At 38.1% G+C, this 25862-nt stretch overlaps 1 protein-coding gene across 2 annotated transcripts in view; it reads right to left on the bottom strand.

Moving 5' to 3' along the window:
• Positions 1–25862, bottom strand: part of LRP2 (LDL receptor related protein 2) — a 109718-nt gene that overhangs the window by 55411 nt on the left and 28445 nt on the right. The window contains exons 9-30 of one of the 2 annotated variants that reach the window (XM_033065246.1): positions 24988–25107; positions 23195–23323; positions 21878–22047; positions 19459–19682; positions 18477–18683; positions 17311–17513; positions 16541–16681; positions 15414–15617; positions 14342–14534; positions 13334–13459; positions 12912–13042; positions 12032–12169; positions 9771–10052; positions 8315–8554; positions 7558–7677; positions 7090–7206; positions 5572–5949; positions 5058–5072; positions 4455–4703; positions 2078–2289; positions 1426–1610; positions 340–568 (exon numbers count right to left, since the gene is read on the bottom strand). In XM_033065246.1, the coding sequence (XP_032921137.1) occupies positions 340–568; positions 1426–1610; positions 2078–2289; positions 4455–4703; positions 5058–5072; positions 5572–5949; positions 7090–7206; positions 7558–7677; positions 8315–8554; positions 9771–10052; positions 12032–12169; positions 12912–13042; positions 13334–13459; positions 14342–14534; positions 15414–15617; positions 16541–16681; positions 17311–17513; positions 18477–18683; positions 19459–19682; positions 21878–22047; positions 23195–23323; positions 24988–25107 (4013 nt within the window). The remainder of the gene's footprint in view (positions 1–339; positions 569–1425; positions 1611–2077; positions 2290–4454; positions 4704–5057; positions 5073–5571; positions 5950–7089; positions 7207–7557; positions 7678–8314; positions 8555–9770; positions 10053–12031; positions 12170–12911; positions 13043–13333; positions 13460–14341; positions 14535–15413; positions 15618–16540; positions 16682–17310; positions 17514–18476; positions 18684–19458; positions 19683–21877; positions 22048–23194; positions 23324–24987; positions 25108–25862) is intronic. The other variant, XM_033065247.1, reaches the window with a different exon arrangement.

Genomic DNA, 25862 nt, shown 5'->3' with positions numbered 1-25862 from the left:
CCAGGCTTTTTGTTACATACTTGCCTACGGAAAATGCACCACCTAGTAGCAGCAGTGTCAGATGTCACCTTCAGATTTCATACATGCAGACAGGACAGATGAGAACAATCTAAAGCACTAAGTCTACATGCAGCTCCAGACTCTGCTGAAGATCTGAGAGATTGAATAGCATGTGCAGTTTCTCTCTTTCCAACAGCAGGAAGCAGATAAAATACTTCACATCTGCTTTACTCAAGAATTTTGAAGAAAAATACACCTAAGGCTATGGCAATGATAATATATTTTTAAGTACTATCAGCAGGGACATGGGAAGACAATGGTTCCTTATTCATGTCTTACCAGATCACTTGCAACCACCTGTCGTCTGTTGTTTCCATTGTAATCACAGAAATCGATATAATCAAGATAAGCATCAGCAAAATAGAGAAGTTTATTTGGATAATCAATGGAAAGTCCATTGGGCCAGTAGATTTTGTTGTTAACAATCACTGTGCGCATTTTGCCATCCATGCTGGCTTTTTCAATTCGAGGGTTTTGGCCCCAGTCCGTCCAGAACATTACATGAGCACTGAAAAATTAACTTGTGGTTAGCAATCTGGGAAAAAACCTAGCTGCCTATTGAGAAATATTACATAAAGAGACATTAGCCAAAAAATAGAAGTAATCTTTCTACAAACAGTCCTACACAATGACACTGAAATAATTTATTTTAGCAACATGCTTAAGATAGTACAGTAATTTCTGTTATAAAAATTCTTTTAATACTTCTACTGCAGTTTCTATTTGTTGATAATAGCAGCATATAGAAGCTACTGGTGTCACTAGTTTTTAATATTGATTATAATCTCATTCTCCAGTTGCTACATAATAATTTAATACAGGCTTATACCATAACAGGTATGCATCAATAATGTTAACAGCACTGAAACTGGCAGTAAACAGAGTTCAAGGCATTGAAGACATCAAAAATAGTAAAATTTTGTACATGAACAGTTCAAATCATCACATTATGTCTATACCAATTGCTGTCTGAAATTTATGCCAACAATACAATCTATATAATTATTTTAGACTTGGAGCTATGAAGATAGGCATATGACATGAAATCACATACAAGTTTGTGCTATACCACCAATCAAAGTGATACATCATAATTTTGAATTAATACTTCTTAACCAGGAGCAAATGTAAAAAAATCTTTTATAGGTAAAAAGTCATGTTGCTACACTGAAACAGAGCAACATATCACCAGTAATTACCTCATTACTTGAAATATTAATCAACTCTGCAAACACACTAAATTGTTTCAAGTTGTCTCTTCTACTTGTCATTTACAATTCCAATACAATTTGGGCACATCTCAAATTTTAATAGTTACATCAGAAAAATAAGCATCTTTATTTAAAAAAAAATGAAAAATCTTACTCAATTCTGGGATCTAACACTAGTCCTCTTGGGTTTGTTATATTTTCACTAATCAGCACAGTCCTGTGGCTCCCATCCATTTTGGAGACTTCAATCGTTTCCAGAACAAAGTCTGTCCAGTAAAGGTTACGACCCACCCAATCTACTGCTATACTTTCAGTCACAGTGACACCACTGTCAAACACCTGTGTAATAACAAAAATTGTTGTTATAAGGTGGGGGGAAGGAAAGATTATATTAAATTTTACCCTTTGAATTTCTATAGATATGGAAAATTATGAACCAAGTTTCCAGTATCTTCCAGGTCTATTATGCAGATTGAATCATGCTGTTCATATTTAAAACAATGGCAAAGCATAAATCCAAACACTCCTACTAACTTCAGCAGGTCTACTGAAGGAGTTAGACTTTACTAATAAGAAAATCAGCTTATATTTTGATGTTTAAAACCAGCTTCTTGAAAGCATTCCGTTTCCTTCTTCAAATAGCTATATGAAATGCTAGCTTAGCATCTATAAAGTTGTTTCACTTTGCCTCAGTTATCTCTCTTCTTACTATATATGGATTTCTCTCTTCCCCTTTGTTAACTGAAGATACAGTGTCTTCATTTTCTCACCATAAAAGACTAGAAAACTTACTCAGCAAAACTTACTATTTTTCGGTCAGTCCCATTTTGATAAGCACTCCAAATTTTATCCTGTGTTGTATCAGACCAAAAGATACGATCTGTGACTGAATCAAAATCAATAGCCACAATATTCGTCCCATCCCGAACCAGAGAATAAATACTGTGTGACTGAGAAGTGATGTTATCCACAACAATTTGGTTACGACTTGCCACCAGCAAAAGAAGATTCCCAGATTCTGTCAGAGGAATAGAAATTAGGATAAACCTAGATGAGCTATTAAGAATTTAATTAAGAAAACCTGAACGAGCTGTTCAACAGTAACTGGGAGAAAAAGAAATATTGAGTAATTTAACATGACTTTGTAGCATCAAAACTGTAGTATCTAGATATACATATTTAAAGGACAAATTTGAATCAATCCTCAGACCAAGATACAGGATCATATTCAGTCTGTCTATCCTGACTTTTAAACGTAGTTTGGCTTTTCCCCATAACTCTTTCTACAGACTCCCCTTCCAGGTTCCTATTTGGACCTTAGTCCTATTCCCTATTGTCTAACCATTTTGCTGGTGACATCCAACATTCTTCCATAAACCTCCATCTACCACTACTGATTCAACTCCCAAAGTTTTTGGTACCTCCCATTAATCTACTCAGCCTGGTCTCCCTCCTTTGTAACCCATCTTTTCTTTTCTCCCCCTTTAGAGAACAGGGGAGAACAAATGATTACAGGAAAGCCATACATTGCTGTAATTAGGTTGCACAAACAATGCGCTGAAAAACAACTGAAGAGTAGCAACCATAAAGACAGCAAAGTACAAGAAACTCCCTATTAGTAATGGCCAAGCTTATGTGCAGGAAAAATGCAAGAGTCTTCCACAACCTGAGTATATCCCTAAACCAGGAAACCTGTAGAGGTAAATTCCACTGGGTATATGGCACCTCTGCCCTGTCAGTTTACTACATAAGAGACAGAACAACTGACTTCTAGGCTGTATCGGTGATGTTTGCTGCTCACAAATGAGCAAAATATAGCATAGGGACCAGGTAAGTCTTATGAAAGGCTGGAATTTAAATACTTTGTGAGGATTGAACTTTGTGAACAGCTAATTCTGGCCTATAGCTTACAAGTGTCTGACATTGCTTTTCTTCTGTCTGACCATTGCAGGCTATTTAAATATTTTATTTCAATGAAATATTAGTTTCTAATTAACCCTTCAGCTGACAATTTTAATCCTCAAGGTCATCTGCCCTGAATAGCTCTAAGTGTCTGTTTACATCAGCTCTTTTAAAAGAGAACAATATCAGAATGGCAAAGTGTTGGGAGTTAGGATTTTTTCTTTTGTTGTTTTCTCTTGGGGAATTTCCCCCCATTTGTTGCTAAGAGACAATAACAACTGGCACTTAAAAGAGACAAAGAAAGGATACAGTCAAGGAGAAGGGGGATGAGTGCAGCTGGCTGCATTAGTACCAGAGAGGCATTCTCTTGGGAAGGGCAACAATACCACGAGATTTTGGCTGGGGGGTGAGGGGCTGGGATCTGCTCTTCTTGCCCTTACTGGTGGCATCAGAGGAGGATAGTCAGTCAGTGGAGCTGCTCCTTACTGTGGCTGAGTCTCTGCTTGTAAGAGCTTATTGACACCTATCCACTAGAAAGGACCCTCACCACCTACCTGAGTGGCTCAGGGGAAAACCTGGGACCCTGAGCCCTCTCCAAAGGAGCCTCTCCTGGCTGCATTCCAGAGCAGGGCTGCACTGCCCAGCCCCGCCATTTTTCTGCTAGTGCTCAAGGTTTTTCATTTCACTCTAACCCAGCACCTCTGCCTGCCAGGAAACGCCCCCCGTGGCTCCTGCTACAACAGCAGTTTCTGAAACTTTTCTTTTGCTACTCTGGGCTGTGCTCATCCCTGCCGTTCCAGCCGCTGCTCCGAGGTTCCTGCTGCAGCCCACTCGGCCACCCAGCCCTCCCGCCATTCCCCGTGAGGGAGACGCAGCTGAGCTCGCGCCACAGCACCCCCTGCAGGTGGAATCAGGCACCAGCCCTGCCCGGCCGGGAGCCAGCAGCGCCCCCTGCGGGCTGTGCCTGCAACTGCACCGAAGGGGAAGTGCCCGTGGCCCAGAGAAGGTGGCCACTGGTTTTCTGGTTTGATTTGTTTGTCTTGCTACACATACACATATGCATGCATATTAACAAAGAACTGTTATTCCTTTTCCCATATCTTTGCCTGAAAGCCCCTTAATTTCAAAGTTATAATAATAATTTGGAGGGAAGCAGGTAATATTTTCCATTCCAAGGGAGATTCTCACTTTGGCAGCCACCTGTCTTTCAAACTGAGACACAAAGCTGGACAGTTTTCAGACACTGTTGTCATTCTTTAGCCTGACATCAATGTTTCTCACCTGCTGCTTTACAAGTCCTCCCATTGGCTTCTAGAATGTATCCTTCATCACAATAACACCTAAAAGACCCTCTTTCGTTGTAACAGTGCTGACTACAAAAGCCTGGAGGATCGCATTCATTAATATCTTCACAGGTCTTGGAGTCATTTGCAAGCTGATATCCAATAGGACAGGTACACTGAGCTCCAAAAGGTCCTTGAATACATTCATGAGTGCAGCCAGCATTATTGTCAGAGCAGCTTTCCTGATCTGCAGTTGCGTTGGGGAAAGAGACAAGTAAATAGTCAACGAAGGCTTCCTATGATAAATTTAAGTCTTTACAATTGCATTATTAGCCTAAGACTGCTGCTAAAACGACTGCAGAATCATCAGTTATGCAGTGTGAGAATGGACTGTGGTCCTTATACAAAACACAAAATACACAGTGCACATAAAGGCAGATAACAACATCACATTTACTGAATCCCATCAAACAACTGCCAAACAGCAGGCTGTCAAAATACATACAACAACTTTTCCAAAAATAGCTAGAAATACACAAAAATTTACCACTCCAAACCTAAAGCTGTATAAATAATAATTTAAAATAGTTTATAATCATACCTGGCTGGGGTTCATCTGAGAATGTGCATTGATTAAAGAGAAGAAGGAGGAAAGAAGGAAAGAAAAAGATTATGTTTAAATCAATTCATAATCAACATAAATACAAATTCTGGCTACACATGAACTTCTTGATTTTAATCATGATTCTTGAAGTTTAAAATTTAAAAGAGAATATTAAGGACTGAATCACATTTCATCTGAATTTAAAGCATAATATGATTTAGCGAATGTGTTCAGGAACACAAAGGTCATTCTCTTGTAGTTATATGAAAATCTAAAGTCAGTGGAAATCACACTGGAATTCAAAGCATGAGATTGGACAGCAAACAAATTCCTCAGTCATCATTGTAGTGTCTTTTCACTGAAAGCAAGTTCCATTTAGAAATTCGAGCTCAAATGACACTGTGCTTATTAACATTTTTGCTAGAAACATTGTGGCATAAAATAGAGCATGCTGAATATTCCATTTCTTTCTGAAGACATAGTCTATAGTAGATATTGAACCGTAACTTACTACATAATGGGGATTCATCAGCTCCATTAGGACAATCAGCAGAATTATCACATACATTGCTGAGGTTCACACAGATACTGTGACCTGGACACTGCCACTGCCAGCTGGGGCACCGGAAAGGTTGAGTTGGACAATCTCTCTCATCGCTCATATCCCTGCAGTCATTATCCCCATCACAGATCCACGCTCGATACACACAGTTGCCATTATCACAGCGGAAAAGCGATGGAGGACATGTTCTGGCAGGACATCTGTGATGTTCATCTGAGCCATCTGCACAATCAAAATGGCCATCACATTCCCAGTTATCAGGAACACAGCTGCCATCTGATTGACACTGGAATTCATTCTGGTGGCACATCCCTGGTGGTCTTGTAGCTAGAACAGTGATATTCAACACTTCAGAAGCTGTTTCAATTTTAGACAGAGAAGCAACACTGCTATGTTCAGTTCATCTCTCATATAACTACGTACAGTGCTATTAAGAACTGTATATTACTTTTAGATCAGGCCATAGATCCAGTCAATCTACATGACATTTCAAAATGTGACCAATTTAACTCCGACTTTATAACGTGGTCAACAAGGCAATTCAACTATAGTTATACTTTGAGTAAGCACATATTTATACCTATGTACATGTCCAAAGCTATAGAAAATTGGTTGCAACATTTGTGTTGTAACATTTTAATTAATTTCAGTGTTAAAAATTACTCAAAAAAAAGTTTCAGTCTAACACTCATGAATACCAGGTTTTTCAGATCAATAGACCTAATTTTATTTTAAAATCCTGAGACTGTAATGTCAAGTAAAACAAAATGTTATAGCCAAAAGGAATGCATATTCTCTTTGCTTGGACCATCTACTCTTGCCAGCACACTCCGCTTAGTCTACTCCAATATTATTAGAGGGATGGAGTGTCACAGCTCTCCTACAAGAAAACACTAAAGGAATTGAAATTGTTCAGCCTAGAAAAGAGCAAGCTTAAGGTAAGCTTGACCTAATTGTGGCCTTTCTTATAGGGTCCCTTCAAGTACTGAAAGATGGGGAGAAAATTTTTACAAGGGCATGTAGTTACAGGACAAAGAGGAATTACTTCAAACTGAGAGAAAACAGGTTTAGATTAGATTTTAGGAATAAATTCTGTACTGTGAGGATGGTGAGGCACTGGAATAGGTTTTCCAGAGAAGATGTGTATGCCATATCCCTGGAAGTGTTCAAGACCAGGTGGGATGGGGCTTTGAGCAACCTGGTCTAGTGAAAGGTGTCCCTGCTCATGGCAGGGGGTGTGAAATGAGATGATCTTTAAGGTTCCTTCCATCCCAAGCCAGTCTATGATTGCATGATATTCTTGCACTGGAACCTATGTTTGAAATTCCTGCTCAGGAAAATTATTTAAAGACAAGTTTCCCTTGTCTTTAAATTAAGATTTCTAGAATGTATTTGACATAGTAGATTAAAGGAAATTTCCAGAAGCATCACTTAATAACTGAAGTTTTTCAGCATCAATATACTTACGGCAATCAGCCTCATCCGAGTGATCATTGCAGTCAAAAACACCATCACAGTGGTAGTAGGTGCTGATACACTGGTCTCCACTTACACATTTAAACTCTGTGGCACTGCAGTTATATACTACAAAATTTAAAAATATTGAATGTTATTTATTCTACAGAGCTAGACTGCATCAGATTTACCCTGTAAGTGCATAAATCTGATATGGCATCAGTTCCACTGAAGACCATAATTTCCCTGAGACACAGAAAATGCAGTGACTTTGTAATTCACAGGAAACAGGGGAAACAGATTTCAGCCCTCCACAATCAGCCCAGAGATCAAAAGCATCACAAGCAGGGTTAATTTATGGATAGGTTAATTATGCATTCTGTTGTCTTGGAGCTGGTAATATTCGGTCATCAAATATTCCTTTGGGGGCAAGTGTGAGGAAACAATAAAGGGGCATTCAACAACGAAAGTTACACTTACTGCAGTCATGTTCATCAGCACCATCTATGCAATCTTTGTCTCCATCACAGACATAGAACGGGTCAATACAGCGATGGTCTGGACACTGGAATTGCCTGGGTTCACAAGTACCTGTGAAAGCTATTAAGAATGACAATAAATGTAAATGTGTTTCTTTCCTCTCTTTTGAAATCAGCATATTGCTGAGAAAGTAGAAGAGTATTACCCCTAACTTGAAGCATATAGTGCAGCAACTAGCAATCATATAAATTACAAGCACTAATAAATTAATATCAGGTAGTTTTTCATTTATACATATGTTTGGGTTAATGGAAAATAAACAAAAGATTCCACGTAGTGGTAAATAACTGAAAAGAAAGTATATGAAAGAGCTACTGTCTTACTTCTGGCAAAAACTTCCAGCCTAGGTTAACTGACTACACCATTAGCCATCAATGAGATCACTCATGAAGTAGGTGTTTAGGACATCTCAACCTTAACTGCTTTTTGCAAATTACAGTGGATAACATTACACAGCATCATGATTACGATTATCACATTCGCCCCTTTTTATTTTTTCAATTATTTCTCTGCATTCTACTTGGCCCTGGAACTTCAAATTAGACAAGTTTTCCACATCTTAAGGACTACAGAATATCAGTCTAATTAAATACTAGTCCTTTTTTCCCAATTTCATTTATCATCCTTATACCAACAGATATATCTATGTAGAGATACATAGTTGACTATAAAAGCAACAAATAGTCATGATACTCACTGCAGTTTTTTTCATCTGAGCCATCACCACAGTCATTATCAGTATCACATAGCCAGATTCTTGGAATGCATCTTCTATTATCACAGGTGAACTGAGTTACAGGGCACGAAGAGGGTCCTTGTGTAGGACAATGCAATTCATCACTACCATCAAAACAGTCATTGTGCTTATCACAATGCCAGCGACCTGGAATACACTGTCCACTGGCACAGGTAAAAGCTGAAGAAGCACAAGTATTGTCTGAATGAAAAAAAAAAAAAAAAAAAAAGTCTTTATAAAGATCTCCGAAACTTGCCTTTCCTGCAACAGTTATCAGTACATTCATTACTCTTACAAAATGCCTAAAATAGACCTTAAATTCTAAAGTGCACATTGCGTAGAATTAAAATGTCTGTTATGCAACATCGTGCAGAACTGAACAGAATACTTATAAACTTTTTTAAACGGCAGGAAGCAATAAAAAATTGAACAGTTAAGCACTCCACAACAATCTAAAAAACAAGAAAAGTAACTTCTTCTAGTAACAATTTGTTTATGTTTCTCCCCAAAAGATATTCTAGTTACTCTAAAATGGCCCATTAATAAGAAACAATTTATACCTCAGTCGTAACAGTTAGTCCTATGCATTAGGGAAGACATTTTACTACTGTGTCCTATTTTCCTCTTTGTGATTTACAAGAATTAACTCTGAAGAAGCACCAGATATGTCATAAAAGCCTCTTCGAAATGTTCAGTATCTTATCCTCTCTTCAATGTCTTATCAACCATGATTATCCTACTGTTCTCTCAATTTACTTGAACAACAAAATATTTTGTATGAGACACTTTACTGTAAAACCAGGAAAATAACCAATGTGCTTTTAATTTACTTAACTGCTAAAATCCAGATGTAACAAATAGATCAGCATTGGTCAAATATTATGAAAAACAAATCTTTTATCCTGATGTTAAGTGAAATAAAAGGTGCTGCTTTAATCTTAGAGGAAGGTTAGGCAATGTATATGGTTTGGTTATTTTTCTTATGGTGCTATTTTTTAAGTGTTTTCGTCTTTATTAAGATGGCTTGTTCCTCTCCATGCATCCAAATTAGGCAAGCTATTGATACTCCAATATCTTCAAAATTTATAAAAAATTAAGAATAAAGACAACTTTTTTCCTTTGGAAAGTTAGTTTTTGTAACTCTAAATTGAATTTTGAGAATAGCGAGATATTAATATTGTCATGCATTGTTTAGGTGGCCGGTACTGAATCCTGTATTACTATGATATGATTTCCAAAGTAAGTAATTATTCAAAGGAATTTCTAAAGTAAGTAATCTCCCAAGAAGATTTCAGGATTTATTCACAGATGAAACTTTAAAAAAAACTGAGTTTATTCCAATGAAGCCATTTCGACTCATTAAATTTCCTGCACTGCAAACAAGGAACACTAACTGCAGATTAGAGAGATGACTTACTTGAAGAACCACAGTTTTGCTCATCACTGTTATCATGGCAATCATCAACACCATCACACTGATAGTATCGAGGCACACATCTTCCATTACCACAGGAAAATGAGTAAGAGCCACACTGCAAAGTGGGTGGCTCATTGGATGGATCTTCAATGCATGTCAGTTGATTTGTAGCCAGCTTCATGCCATAAGGACACCCACAAACTCTCTGAAAGTTTGGTACTGGGAAGCAGAAATGGCTGCAGTCTCCATTGGGATTTGTTCCTCTATTGCAGTAGTTAGAGCCTTAAAAAGTGATAGAGAAAATCAATGTATGCACTACAGACAGCATTTTGGGAACTATTAAAAATGCATAATAACTGTAAAAAAAAAAAAAGTACTGTAGCAGGTCCTGGTTTTGCATACACTGCAAAACAAGGTCAGGTTCATCGACAACAATAGTAGAAGTAATATAAAAGAAGTTTTGCATTCCATATACAGTAGTTTCACGAATACAAGCCGCACGGATTATAAGCCGCACCCCCGGTGCCTCGACAATGTTGCTGTCTTTGTCAATAGATAAGCCGCACCCCGAATATTAGCCGCACTTTCGTTCGTCGCGAGAATCCGTGCGCAGCTTTCACAAATTGGCCAATTAGTAACAGGATCGCGGCATAGCGGGCTTTACTGGCTCGGGGCGGGGCCAGGCAGGCTCGGCCCGCTCATGGTTGCCGACGGGGCCGGGTGGCCCAGCTCAGCGCCACGGCTCGGCGGGGCTGGCCGGGTGGTGCTGCCGCCGCCGCCGGGCTCGCTGGCCCCCCTCTCCCGTCAGCACCGCCCCGCTGCCGCATTCCCTAGCCCTGCCGGCGGGCTGCCGCCGCCGGGCTCGCCGCCCGCCCCGCTGCCGCTTTCGCTCGCCCCGCGCCGCGCCTCGCGAGTGCCGCGCCCGCCCCGCGCCGCGCCCGCCCCGCGCCGCTTTCGCGAGCGGCGGCGCTTTCGCTCGCGGCGGCGCTTTCGCTCGCGGCGGTGCTTTCGCGAGCGGCGGCGCTTTCGCGAGCGGCGGTGCTTTCGCGAGCGGCGCTTTCACGAGCGCCGCTTTCGCTCGCCCCGCCGGCAGGGCTGCCGCCGCCGCCACCAGGCTCGCCGGCCGCCCCCTCCCGTCTGCACCGCCGCCACGTTTCCTCGCCCTGGCCGGCACTGCAGGCCCCCGCACCGCCGGGCTCCCCCACGCTGCTGGCCCCGATTATGCTGGGCTTCCCCCGCTGCCAGGCAGCCCCACCCGCCGGCCTTCCTGCTTCTGCCATGCTCCCCTGCACTGCTAGCCCCAGTTCTCCCGGGCTCCCCCGCCCTGCTGGCTCAGGCTCTGCCGCCCGCCCCCCACACTGCTGGCCCCGCCTCTGCCAGGCTTTCCCACCTCTGCCGGGGCCGGCCGGGCTCCAGCTTGGCTTGGGGCTGCCGCGGGCTCTCACTTCCGTGTTGGCAGCTTTTAGAATTTTGTTAATAGATTAGCTGCCCCGGAATATTAGCTGCACTTCCGGGTTTCCACCAAAATTTTGGTCAAATTGGTGCGGCTTGTATTCGTGAAATTACTGTACTCTTCCTTGACACAAATGTTTATGGAAATCAAAAACAAACTATTAAATTTCATCCAATTTTCTGAAAATTTTCAGCAGCTGTCTGGAAATTAGTATACTTCCACAAATGAGAACCTCTGTCTGACCAAAGAAACTAGATCCAATCTTTGAATACCAAGAAGTCAGTGAGCCCTAGGTTTAATCATATGTTTGATGAGTGCATTGGCTGTTTTACAAAATTAACTACAATACCAAATCCTTGGCTTAGATCACAGAATCGCACAGAATTTAAGAAAATGGGAAAAAATTAGTGATTCATACATAGTAATTACTTGAAGAATAGTAATTTGATTAATAAACATTTATCCAATTCCTCTAAATAAATAATTTAGTTTAACTAAAACTTTTACCAGATAAGGAGAAATATGAAGTTATAGTTGGTGATACAAATACACAAAACACAATGGAATAATAATTTCATTTTGCTCAGTTGTTAAGTACAGTAACAGAAGGTGTCGAGGGAAATTGCATGCAGTCATAAAGCAATGAAATGCACAATGTGTGATTGCAAGTACCTGTGCTGCCTCCCTTGCATGTTAGTTATGATTCAGTGAAGCCATTTATAGAATTGAAACTGGAAATCTGTTGTCCTGACATTTTGTCTCTTATTCCCTATTTCACATTCTCCCTCTGTACAAGAAAGGGGCTCACCTATTTGGGAATGAGCGTCGTATGCTTTAACATGCATAATGTTACTAATACCCCTCCTAATAATTGTCATTTCTCCTCCATCAGACTTCCTCACTCGAACTATTCCACCAAGTCTCCAATCAGTGAAATAGGCATAACCTGTTTTGAAAAATATTTAACATATTATATAGAAATATGACACAAAAGATCAAGCATCATAAAAAAACCCTAGATGACTTTTCATGAAAATTTGACCATTTTTCATAATTGTTTCATGAAAAAGACAAAAGGGCCTTCCCCACTTTTACAGCTTTATAAGTCAGTCTTCAGTCACAGGCCAACATAACTTATAAACACCTTTTCAAATTTTACTGAAATTTACATATAACAAATCCAACTAGAATTTCAAATTCCAAGGCAATTTTATATCATTCATTAAGACCACTTCACAGAAAATTTTAGAGTATTTTTGAAGACACTTTTATATACGATCAAAAAGGGTCATATACTGACATCTTTCTTCAGACACAACATAAATCCAGTAATAAGCTTTACATATAATTATTAGAAATCCTGAAATACTGACCATCCCTGGAGTGGTGATTCACTTTGTCTGCTCAGCATGAATAGCTCACCCTGGAAGCTATAATTAGTACAGTATATCTGACTTATTGCACTACATGAATTTCCTGAATTTCTAAAATTATTTAAAAACAAATATACATAAAACTAGTCCTAAAAACAAGCAAGAAATACTAAATACATTTTTAATAGAAACTTTCAAGAGTGCTTTTTTTGGGAAAACCAGTATTAGAAAATCTGTTTTATGTCACAAACTCACAGGTCATCATATGAAAAGTCTGTGACAAAAATAGACAATATTTTTAAATGCCAGACTTACCTCCAAAAATAGTAAGGCCAAAAGGGTGAGTCATCTGAGTAATATGTTCAAGAGTCCGTCTGTCCAGCCCATCAAAAGTGCTGTGCTCAATTTTATCAAAAAAAGCATCCACCCAGTACAACCTCAGAGAACTAGAAGTAATGAAAATGTCGTGTATTTTTAAGTGACATTATGTCCATTAGGAAGCACTAGCATTTTCGTAAATAATAATATTAGACCTACAAGAAGTTATTGGGGTGTGTGGGGAGGGATTCTGAGAAAACCTTACATTTTAAGGCTTTTCAACAAATTGAAAGATAAGGTCTTCAAGAAAAGAGTGTCAGTGCATGCAATATGACATAATTCCTTTATTTTCACTCACTAACAAAGGAAGAGAGATGTTTGCTCAAAAAAAGTTTCTCTGTGTTCTGTGTTGCCCTTACCTCCAGTCAATGGCGAGGCCATTAGGCCAGCCTAGAGTTGTATTGACAATTGGCAAGGCATGGGATCCATCGCTCCAGGCCCTCATGATTTTTGCTGGACGGAACCAATCTGTCCAGAATATATACCTGAAAGGACACATGGTAGAAGACACATAAACAAAATTTTATTATGTGATTAAACAGAGCAAACATTTGAATACTACAAAGAATTTTTTCCTAATCCATTTGACTTAGCTTACAATCAAAGAGTTGAAGTTAATGTTAAACAATTTTATAAAGTAGCAAACAAAAAATGTTGAGATATCCAGGGATCCAGGTTCAACATTATTTTTATGAGATTATTTCCAAAATAATGTATTTGATTACTCATAAAAGTCAATAGCCAAGAAGCAAGAAATTCAGTAGTATGACACTACGAAGCCAAACTATGCTGTGAAAGAAACACTGTCTTGGCATTGGCAAAGAACACAGAGTATGGAATTTGAAAGTAAGCATTTCCATGAAAGAAAAGCAGGGCTTTATTTTGTGTCTGGAGTCACATATTGTAAGGTATGTATCAAATACAGACAGTAGTATCCAATATGGTTCAAATAAAGAAATTCTGGGAAATGAAACTATGGAACCAATGTTAGCAGTCTGGGAATTGAAAGTACATTAAAAACAACTTAGCAAACTTCATCTTTCAACTATGAGAAATAGCTTTCTGAGTAATACAAAGAAACCAAGTTTTGCCTTTTTATCAATGAACAGGAGTAAAAGGAAAAACCATGGTGCTCTTAAAGAGAGTTCTTTTGAGCACTTCTGTCATGTGGAATCTCTCTCACTATGCCCTTTCCTCTTGGTGTTGAATCCTAGGCTGGAATAAAACAAACAAAATGAAGAACTGAAAAGACATGGTATTTTAAAAAGAAGAACAAAAAATTCAGAATTAGACGTAAGTCTAATCTCACCAGTTCTGTTTAAACCATACATTTGTACATATAGTTTAAAATAAGAAACTAAACTTACCCAATAACAGGATGAACCACTATTGAGCGAGGATTATTTAAATTCTGAACAATAGCTCTCCTGGATTTATCTGCCAGCCTCATCACGCTAATGCTCCTATATCGAGGATCTGTCCAGTAGAGGTTCTTTGAGATCCAGTCAAAAGCCAAATCTTCAACACTTTCCACTCTATTAGCAGTCAATATCTCTCTTCCTAGAATTTATAACACACATAATGATTGCAAATGGTTAGGAATAGGAGAAATAACATGAGTGCAATATTCTATTAACAAAACTTGTGGTTCCCCTTGGTAAAAATGCTACTTCTGTGCTACTTAATATAAAGACCAATAACCAAGGGGAGGGAGGGGTGCCCTTTGCTCTAGACAAAAAAGGTGTAGTGTATGTCCAGAAGCACAACTGCAAAAGAGGGGAAATAAAGACCAGCCAAAGGTCAGAGGAAAATCTGTCACTAAGTTTACACTGAGGGTTTTACAAATGAAGATCAGTAAGGTCAGTGCAGTAACAACATTTTGCTCAACAGCCAGAGTTACCTACTTTTTGCATAGTAATGGTCAGCTGCCATCTACCATTAACCTGAACCAAGGCAGCAAGCAAGTACAGAAGACTATATGCTGACATTAGATCGTCATTATAAATTGGAGAGAAACATTCTTTACACTAGCATAAATAGGATTTCCAAAAATCTCACAGTTAATATTTTTCTGTATTACAGTATTATAGCAAACATCCTGCTCTCCAGATAAGGAAATTAAAATAGAAACACAATTTCACACTACTGAAAGACATACATGTCTGCAAAACACTCTGGGGAGGGCAAATACTAGTTGGGAGAAGTACTACAAATAGTTAATTCCCTCCCAAATACCTTCAGCAAATTTGTCCAACAAGATAACTCAACAAGCTTAATATGAGTTGTACAAACATCTTTGAGAAACATTTTCCAGGTTACTGAGGTCACACCAAGATTTATTTGTATATCTCACAATGTGACTTTTCACAATTTTTTTAGAAAAATATATATTACAGTCTTCTTACCATAATCAGTCTAATTCCCAAGTATGATTCTCACCTGAACCATCAGTTTTCTGTTTATAGATCATGTCTTTACTTGTGTCTGAAAAAAAAATGGTGTCATCCTGAGCACAGAAGTCAATCCCAACAAAGTATGAAGGGCTCCCTGTTACAGGTATGATCACATCTTCCTGGGTGGAGAGATTGAATGGGATTCCCCGCACTGCCATCTGGGATGAGAACAGCAGAAATTGCCGCACAGCTGCGAAAGGAAAAACCAGACACAGACTTTGCTTATTCACAAGGTGAGATGCCGGAGCATTAAGATAAGCTTTGTTTTATTTTGACAACTAAAAATAGCCTGGAAATAGAAAAAAAGAAGAATGAGAAAATAGGGATTTAAATACTGACAAGACCTAAAAACTTAAGAAGGAAAAACAAAATGCAATCCAGAATATTAGGTGATGTGGTCAAGTATTCCTCTTTCATTGTTACTGTGGTCCTAACACAATTTTAAAGCAAACATTATACCTATGGAAGCAGAAATTGTCTTCTGTACACTTCTCTTTATAATAATCTATAAAAAATAACTTACAGGTTTTGTAGAGTCACCATAAAACTAGAAAATACCTGGGCTAGCCAGATAAAAGAATGGTCAAATACTAAAATTATAAACAACATATATGACACACTTTGTCAGTAGACAGTCATAGTATACATGCATCAGTGATGATTCTGCACTCACGTAGGAAGCAGAAGATTGATGGTGGAAACACACAGCTCCAAAACTGAGTTGTCATTTTGCCATTTGCACAAAGGGAGAAGACCAACCTAATCTGCACATTAGTGCACAAAAAAGCAGACTTATATGTTCAAAATAATGCAAAATCTACATATTAGAAAGCATTTATGCTTGATTTCAGGATTAAGAGATCAATCATACATCTGTCTACACATATTCCATATTTAACTCAAAATCCTCATTAAAGGAGGTGAGTTTAAGTTGTGGCTTGAAATGAACATCATCAGAAATTACTACATTTAAAGCTGTCAAAAAGACTTGTGGTGAAAAGACAGAATGTCCTCAGTATATTGAAACTACTGAAGAGAAGAAAAATCTTCTAGAAACAGCTCTAGAGCTAATGGAGTAGCATTACTTCCAACAATTATAAGGCATTTTCTTACCAACACAATGTCGTCCATCCACATGTAGGTCAAAGCCCAGGATACACCTACAGCGATAACCTAGGCCATCATTATCTGTTTTGTGGCTGAGAACACAGATCTGTTCACATCCCCCATTATTATTTCCACAAGGATTTCTTACTGGAAAAGAACACAGATAGAATTATAACTTCCTGTATTAACAGAATGGCATCATTATCTTCATTTTTCAGGATTTTCTTCAACATCCAGAATAAATCATAAGCATTATGTGAGAGTTACATCACATGTAGAACATACCCCACCAGTTCTACCCTGAAATGCACCAAAACCACATCAGAGATAACCATCACTAAGGAATTCATCTCATATAGAGACACTCAACACACAGCATTAAGGTCATGCTTTGGGCTATAGTCTTCTGCACATAGACCTACTTCAGAATTATTTCTCACAGATTAATTGAATACTGGTAGCCTTTTCCTTGCATTCATTGCAGTGTTGAGGAAAAAAGTCCTAAACACTAATACTACTCAAACATACATGTTTGACTGCACCAAGTATCAGTCTATTTATTAAGCTACCCCTCCTCTTGAATTTTGCATTTGACAGTTCATTAACTACATGAGCTGAATGAAACAACTGTGGGATAAAAATCAGTCCAGTTTTACAATACAAACTTATGTATCATAATTACAATTCCTTACAGCAAAGCAAAAGTCGCATAATTTTTACCAATTTTTGGTAACATGCTTCCTAAATCTTCCTTCATAATCTACTTATGGTCTTACCAAATGGCTGTCTGGCAGCATGGTAAACTGTCACTCCATAAGGTCTTAGTGAAGACTGGTAGATCACTTGAGGGTTAGACTCTGAAAATTTGTTAGCTTTCACCACTGCCATTTTGGTCCAATCAGTGAAATAAACATTGTGTTCAAATAAACTGATTCCATACGGATGAGGAACCCGTGAGCCTCCATGAGCTACTGTTCTCCTGTTATAGAGATAATTTAAAATTATTCACCAAATATCACCTAGACAGTAATATTATAAACAGAAGAAAGGATACAGTATTTTTAATTCATTCACTGGTTTTTGTTTCAAGAGCTACTAAAGTACAAATGAAAAAGATCAAATGAACTGAAGAGGTATAGCTAAACATACATGGTTCATCAACCTAAAGGATGCACCAGTGAAAATAGAGGAAAAGTGTTAGCATAAAGGAGAGATGAGAGGAGAAAAGATACCAACATTAATTCTATAATTTAATAAGTGAAAAAATACATTGAACAATAGACCTGTCAAATGAGCAGAAGACTGTTTTTGAAGTCAATACATAAAAGGTATGCTAAAGGGGGTATTTTTCTCTTGCATTTGAGTAACTGATACTAATCAAAGATGCAGAGATAAGCAGGCTTCTAAATAACAGTGTGCTGTAAGACACAGTCCCATAAAATCTCAAGGACTCCCATCTTGCATGCTGTGATTTAGTCTCCCCAGCATCATAATAGCATGAAGGATGACTTAATTTTTGACAACTAAGATTTATAAAATGTAAGAAAAGTATTTAATACCTATCACACAAATTAGTGTTTTGAAGTGGAGTATTTCATGTAAATTCTTTCACCAAAAAAAAGCAAAAAAATTATGATGGAAAATAATGAATATAATTTTAAAATAATAAAAAACAAATGCACTAAAAACGTGTACTGTACTGGTGGACTATACTATGTACATTATAAAATAAGGGCAAGAGCCATTCGAAAGGTCAAAAAAGAGCAAAGAATGATGAATTAAAGAATGTCTAGAAGTAGGATGATACCATAGAGACAGAGGTGCATCACATTAATTATGTTGTAATTTCTATCCTTTGTATATCTGGTTTGTTAGAGAAATCTCTTTTCGCACTAGATACAAAACAATCAGTGTAGTCTCCAAGGAATAATATTTCAACTACCTTTGAAGTCCATCATAAGTTACTGTCTCAATGTAGTCAAACCGGCTGTCAACCCAGTAAAGTCTCTTTGACACAATATCCAGAGTTATTCCAGCAGGCCAGCCTAATTTTGTTTTTATCAAATCCTGACGATTTGTGCCATCCATGAAGGCCCTTTCCACTTTAGGATCACCAGATAGACTGTCCCAGTCTGAGAAAAACAAATAACTATAAAGAGATAAAAAAGAAAAAAGGTCACGTTTCCTTGGGATTTTATAAGAAACCCCAGCATTTCACATAGATTTTAAAACCAACACCCTTTCAGAACAGAATTTGTTTCTCAGCCGACATACTACAAAACCATACTTTATACTGTCTACACAAAAAGTAATTTTCATTTTCTTTTATAGACTAAATCCATAAAGAAGCATGCTTGCACCCAAAAGACCTCAGAAACACTGGTTTTCCTTATTAAATCACAGACTTAAGTTAACTGCCAGAAATAAACCAGTGACAAATAGTTGCATGATAAAAGCAGCAACCATGACTACAAGTTGCATGAAATTCCTCTTTCCATTCTCTGAAGATCCAAGTTGTCATGGCTCACATATACTTCTGAAGCATATGGATCAGGAGACACTAACTTTCCTGGCTTCATTCCATCTCTTTATTTCAGACAGTAGCAAATCTGTGGATGGTATCACAACTGAAATCTTTAAGGATAATACTCCTCTGCAGAGCAATTCCACAGGTCCAATTTTCAGTGCTGCTCATGCACACACAACTCCAGCCATGGAACAGATTCCACACATTATGAATAAATGCATTGCGGAGCCCTCTCATAAATTAAGGTGCAGAATAGGTTAGGATAGAATGCAAATTTTCAAAATATTTTATATCTGATTCTAAAATGATCCTCTTGCTGTTCCTGGTTGTCTTCCTTTTACATGGGGATAAGGGAATTTCTGATGTCTTTTACCATTATCTGATAAGTATCACTTACCCAACAGTTGGATCAAGTGCTATTCCTCTAGGATTTCCAAGATTTTCAGCAATAAGAGTCACACGGTTTGTTCCATCCAAGTTAACCATATCTATTCTGTTCACACTGGTCTCAACCACATACAGTTTGTTGTTAACCCAATCCACTGCTAGATTTTCTGGTGTGTCAACTGAAATATTTAAAACTTCTTGGAAATCAGAGCCATCAATATTAATAGAAAAAACCTGAAAACAATACAAATATTGTCAGTCCCAGATGATGTTTTGCTAATCACAAGTCATGTGGTATTTGTCTCTTATCACATTGATCACCAACCCACAACTGGCCACCAGATACAAGCAAGTTATCCTCTAAATTATTACTTAGGTTAGGATTTTTTGCAAAAACCTGGAAACCAATGTTAAAATTGCAGGAGGCTTGCCTTCAACTAGCATTTCTGCGAAATGGACAAGATAATAGACTAAAAAAGCCTTGTTCTTCAGCAAGTGATAAAAAAAAAAATGAACATGCTTTTGCTTTCATGGAATCTAGCAAAACCCAGTATTTTATTGATTGAAAACAAATGCTCATGCTTTGGTAGAGCTCTCAACAGTGGCCAGAAACAAGAGGGAAGCTCTTACTACAGCTACCACTAAGGGGAAATAGCAAAATGAAGAACGTAAGGGAAAGCTGTTCATCCTCACAGAAAGGAGGTCTCAGCTTGTGGTCCCCTTTATCTAAAGCTAATTTTAACAGCATCCTGCTCAAGAAGAATAATATTGTTTTTTACAAGCAAGTTCAGAGCTACATGAAGTAAACAGTCCAAACACAATAATTTTACATATACAGTAATAATGTGATTATAACACTGGATAATATGAAAAGGTAGAATTATTTTTGGTTTTTTGGAACAACAGCATGAGATTTGGAATGCTTTTAAATGAAAATACAGATTAACAAGCAAATATATGCAAGAAAAATAAGAGCTGAAAGAGTTGTATCCCTTCAAATATTCTTCAGTTCCAAGTAACAATAATCAAGATCACCACTTAACTGTCTACTCTGTTCTTTGGAAATCCTGCTGATGAAAGAGCTTATGGGCATTAGGTTATCTGGCAGTACACTAAATGAGATAAAGATGACACAAAACACAACCCACAATTTTCTTGTATAGTTTACGTCTTACTCTTAAAAAAAGACAAAAAAAGACAAAAAATGCCCAATAATATCATTAAGACATCAGGTGCAAATATTAATCATTTAAGAAAATTCTAAATGCAAATGTTTTCATCTGGATATTCTAGTTAGGACTTAATTAGATAAATTAATCTTAATTAATTAATTAGGATTAAACTATATTGGGCAGATAAAAAGGCAGTCCTGGCCACCTGGGGTGTGCAGCAAAAACCTCTATATTATCTTTTATTTATACCTATTACAAAGACAGAATAAATCTCCTGCCTCATAAAAGCGCAGATTTGACCCTGACTACATTCAGCCATTGACAAAGCAAGTGCAGCAAAAGGAACCTACTGCAGCCACAATAAAAATGCCAGAATTGTGAACAAGTCAAAAACTGTGCATACAAATCTTATTCTACTTGACAGCCACACAGTGAATGTTCTTTCTACAGAACCAGCATGGAACTGTGGTGAGAACTATAGTTTTTATTACATGTCTTATATGTAGATTCAGAGTAATGAGAGTGACACCTAACTGATCCATCAGTGGCATTAGCAAGAGCAAGGTCATAGATTCTCCTTCACTCTGCATGATGATCAGTGTGAGGACAAAGATTATGAAGTTTCAGCATTTGACCGAAGACTTTCTTTGGTTTCCATAAGTTATGCACAGAAAAAAGAACAAGGGTGCCATCCAACTTCCACAAGAATCTCCAGACAGCTTTTTTAATTTACTTTGCTCTACTAAATTGAAGCTAAAATAATTACTCTTAAAAAAATAAAGAAGTAACATAATATTGGCTCATTACACAAAATACTGTCAATATTTGTTATTCAAGCTCAATTACAGTGCCATTTGAAGTAGATGAAGAAATCTGATTTTTATCATCTTGGAAGGCACACAGCTTTTACATTTTAAATGATCATGTTTCAAAAATTACCAAGAAAAATTTGCTCAGTTTTGAAAGAATGTCTACTATTTCTCTTAATTAGTTTTTTGGACTCAATCTCAAGTAAAATTAAAAGTTGCTCAAGACATTCCCATATAATAGGATTCTTTGTTTAATATGTCACATGTAATAGTATAGTGGAAAAATGCAGTCATTAACATAAAACATTTCAAGGAGCTTTTTTGTCAGAAAAGAGAAATACAGCCAGCTTTGGCTCTCAGAAATGAGGGCCTATCAACACATTCTGCCTCCTGCAGTTCTCTACTTCCAGGTACACAAAAATACATTCTTCTTGAAATTTCTACCAACCTTATCTTGCACAGTGTCTGTCCAAAAGATTCTGCGCAGGTAAAAGTGAAAATCCACTCCAACTGCAATCCCACGATTCTGGGACTGCACCAAAGTACGAAAATTTCTTCCATAAAGATCTCCAATCAGTAAATCACGGCCATTGGAAAAAATAATTGATGCAACACCAGCTGAAAGCAGGGGTGACAGAGATATAATTACTCTGCAGCCAAGATATTTTGCAAAGAGGCATTACAATATATGCATACTGGTTCATAAACACTGGACACAAAGTTTTAAATTGATCCTCAGACTACAACCCATATAAACGTTTCTATGTGAGTACTAACTTGCTGTGATTTGTCTTTGGTTTGTACACTTCAAGCAAATGAGGCAGGAACAGCTATTTAAAGCCCTACCAGGTACAACTTTTATAAAACCCCTGTGCAAACACCAAAAAAATATTTCTATTAAAGCAAAATGAACTCCATTAAACTGACTTACAGCAGGTATTGAATTGTCCCATTTATAAGAGAGAAATACTTAGAAAATTGTGAGCTGAAGACAGGTCCGCAGATGCAGCTGAAGAAAGAAGGAAGGGGGAGGAAACTGAGCAGCTCTTGCTTTTCTAAGAAAGAAGACTGCTAATCAACCATGCCAAGCAGGAACTCCCACTCCCTCTGATTCTCCACAGGCAAGAACACCTGCCTTACACAAAGTCCTGTTAGGACATTACATCTCCACAAATCAGGGTTTCCTGGGGCCTGCTTTCAGAACTGAGCAGGAGGTCAGGAGCAGCAGCCTACAGCTGATGAGGAACTACACTCTGAGAGACAAGTATTCTTCAGAGTTCAGACTCTGGGACACTCAAAGGCAGGGGCATGGCTTCTCTCACAGGCAAGTGTTTGATCTCATCATTCATCAAAACCATCTTCTGGCACAATTCTAGAAAAAATGAGGTTTCCTGATTTCTTGACAACACCAAGTTCTGTAGAGAGCATGACAGAAAACTGTCTCTCACAGAAATAAGATTTGTTTTGTTCACGAGTGCTCGGGGAATAACCTCCCAACTCTGAAGTCACGAGTGCTGAAAAAGCAATGGAGCCTAAAAAACATTTGTTGACTAGAGGACAAGCAGCCCGGATGAGGCAATCAACACCAACCGACACACACCAGCAGATCTAGAGTTCTGACATTTGCTGATATTTTGAAAGCTGTCCTGACCATAAGTCCTTAAGGGCAGATTAAAATCAAAGAGAGTTGTGTGGCACGGACGTGAAAACTACCCCATTTTACCTAGCTCCATCTATTTGCTCAAGACACTTGAAGTGCACTAACCTGAAGTGTTGGCCCGACAATGCCGGTGATGCTCTAGGAAATAACCTTCCACACAGTGGCACTGGTGATGTCCCACACGATCTTCACACAGTTGGTCACAGACACCCCACATCTGACAGTCATCAAAATCTGACAAGGGAATAAGGCATATTTATAAAAAATGCTTTGTATAAAATTTATGTCGTAATTAAGAATCTGCAAGTTTGTCCTTTCTGCTTGCTTTATATCTATTTGCAAAACTACAGCATGAAGAAAGAGGGTTTGCATGTTTTTCCACCATGTTTCAGTTTTGTATTTCCAGATAACAAAAAAACCTGTGTTTCCTGCCCAAGGACCTACCTGCACTTCTGCCCCCCCTCCCCGAAAAAATACTAACCAACCAACCAACCAACCAACAAAAAATCTAAACCACACCTGCCAGGAGAAAAGGAAAAATTATTTGAAGGGATGTCAGTGTCTCCTTTTCACAATACAGAATACGTCTATAAAGTATTTTTCCTGCAAGATCTCTACACTTGGCACACACAAAGACTTGGCTGGATTTAAGCCCACCCTGAAGGTGAGCCCCACCTTTATTTTAGCACTTAAGCCTTTAAGTCCTACTTGAAGGCAGTGTTTATTAGCTCAGATTTAGTACCATGCTAACAGGTATCTGATTTACAATTAAAAGCCATCTGCGCACCAGAATCAGCAAGAAAAAGTTCCTTTAGCATAGTCTACCATATAGGTAGAGTACTGGATCTGGAATTATACAATACTGACTGTCAGCCATTCCTTCATGGCAAGTTTTGCTCCGACTACAAATATATGCCTAGATTTCAGCACACCAAAACACATTGACTCAGATTCACAAGCCAGAATCTGATAACTAGCTTTACAGGGCTGTCAAAAAACAACAGAAGATTCACTGAGGTTGCACCAGGTTTGGGAATGTGTCCTTCATGTATTTCCCACAAAAGCATGAAAAAATTGATTAAATTTTGTGCCTTATTTTTCTTTCTCTACAATGAGCAACCATTCTGCCATTGCAGCTTATACAGCCTAATATTGCCAAAAATATAAAAATCTCCTTAGAGTCTGAGCATCTGAAATACTTTTAATAGTACAAACACATAGCTTGGGTTGAAAACTCATAACAGATATTTACCCCTTTTCCTTTATTAGGCATCATGATTCTGAAGTTACTCAACTGCCAGCTATTGAGATAAATCATCTGTGCTACCAAGTTACAGTAGCTTTACAGTTACCTTTGCATTCTTGCAAATATTCTTCCTCATGTAAATTATGTATATACTGAAACCCCACAGAAGACACAACCTTTCCATAGTGCAAATACAAAACACTCTTTATATTTTCAAGTATAATGTTCTGCTGTCTTCATATACAGCCACCTTCCAAAAGTAACAAACAATTCAACATCATTAACTGTTTTTCCAGGCATCCAACACACATCAGTGAGGCAGAAACAAACTCTCTCTACGTAAACACTTAAAGACCAGTAAAAACCTTTGATAACAAACCAGCCATCCAGCAGTACATATTTTTAAACTTAATCACGCTGTCACTATGTCTTTAGGTCAAAGAGAAAGATGTTTTTATGATATCTCTCTGGTTTGTTTCCGTGTCACCATGCTGCCATTGTGCTACTAAAATTTTCACATTTGTTGACTCCTGATATTTTCTATTTGCCAGTACATCCATCCAGCTCAAAATAACTCGCCTTCCTGGAATCCAAACTTTCCCAATGGGTGTGAGAAGGTACTGGATATCTGTAAACCCTGGAGTTTACTCACCAATACAAGTACGACTGTCATTGCTACTTATTGTATATCCTGCAGGGCAGTAGCACATCCCTCCTGATGGAGAGGAATGACAGCGGTACTGGCAGCTCAGCGCAGCACAGCGTGACACATCTGAAAGGCAAATAAAGTACTTCAGAAACACACCTATTACCAGTACAACAACTTTCTGCCTTACTAAGAGTTACAAAGCTGAAGTCTTTTCTATGGTGAGCCTTCAATTTCAGGTACAGCTTCTTAAAACTAATCTGCAGAGAAAATGATGTACAAAGTTGCACAAAATCACATACATGTACATACATGCAAGCAAGGGCATGGAACACAGAAGAGAAGGTACTGCTTTTAATAGGTTTTTAGAACAGTGTTGAAGGATAAGCATCAATCTTATATGTACCACCAACAGTAAGTGCTGTGTAAAAAGGAAGCCATCTGCAATGCACAAAACTTTCCCTGGTTCCACAAGACCTACTTGTGAGCAACATATCCTTGAGCTCCATCTATTGGCACATAACCTCATCATCTACTTTTCTTTGTGAAAAACCCCTATTATGCTATATTAAGAAGAATATGTATATCATTCCAATGTGTTAGAATATACTGTTTGCATTGCGTTCATGGACAAATACTTCTTTATCCTTTCCTTCTCGCTCTTTTTTTTCCTTCACTACTACTTCTTTTCCTTCTACTACTATTTAATAAAGAATTCAGGGACAGGTGAATAAGTTATGATTGCAAAACACTTGACAAAGGAGGATTTGAAAGTCAGTATCTTCCTTTACCTCAATTTCTTCTGTTAAATGCCTTGCTTTGCATCTCCTATCTGCCATAACTACCACACTATTCAGCAAAGAAAGAGGTGTTTTTCTACA

Source organism: Catharus ustulatus, chromosome 7 (genome assembly GCF_009819885.2).
Source record: "Catharus ustulatus isolate bCatUst1 chromosome 7, bCatUst1.pri.v2, whole genome shotgun sequence".
Lineage (NCBI taxonomy): Eukaryota > Metazoa > Chordata > Aves > Passeriformes > Turdidae > Catharus > Catharus ustulatus.
The sequence above is the reverse complement of the archived record's forward strand: the minus strand, read 5'-3'. Positions and strand labels throughout refer to the sequence as shown.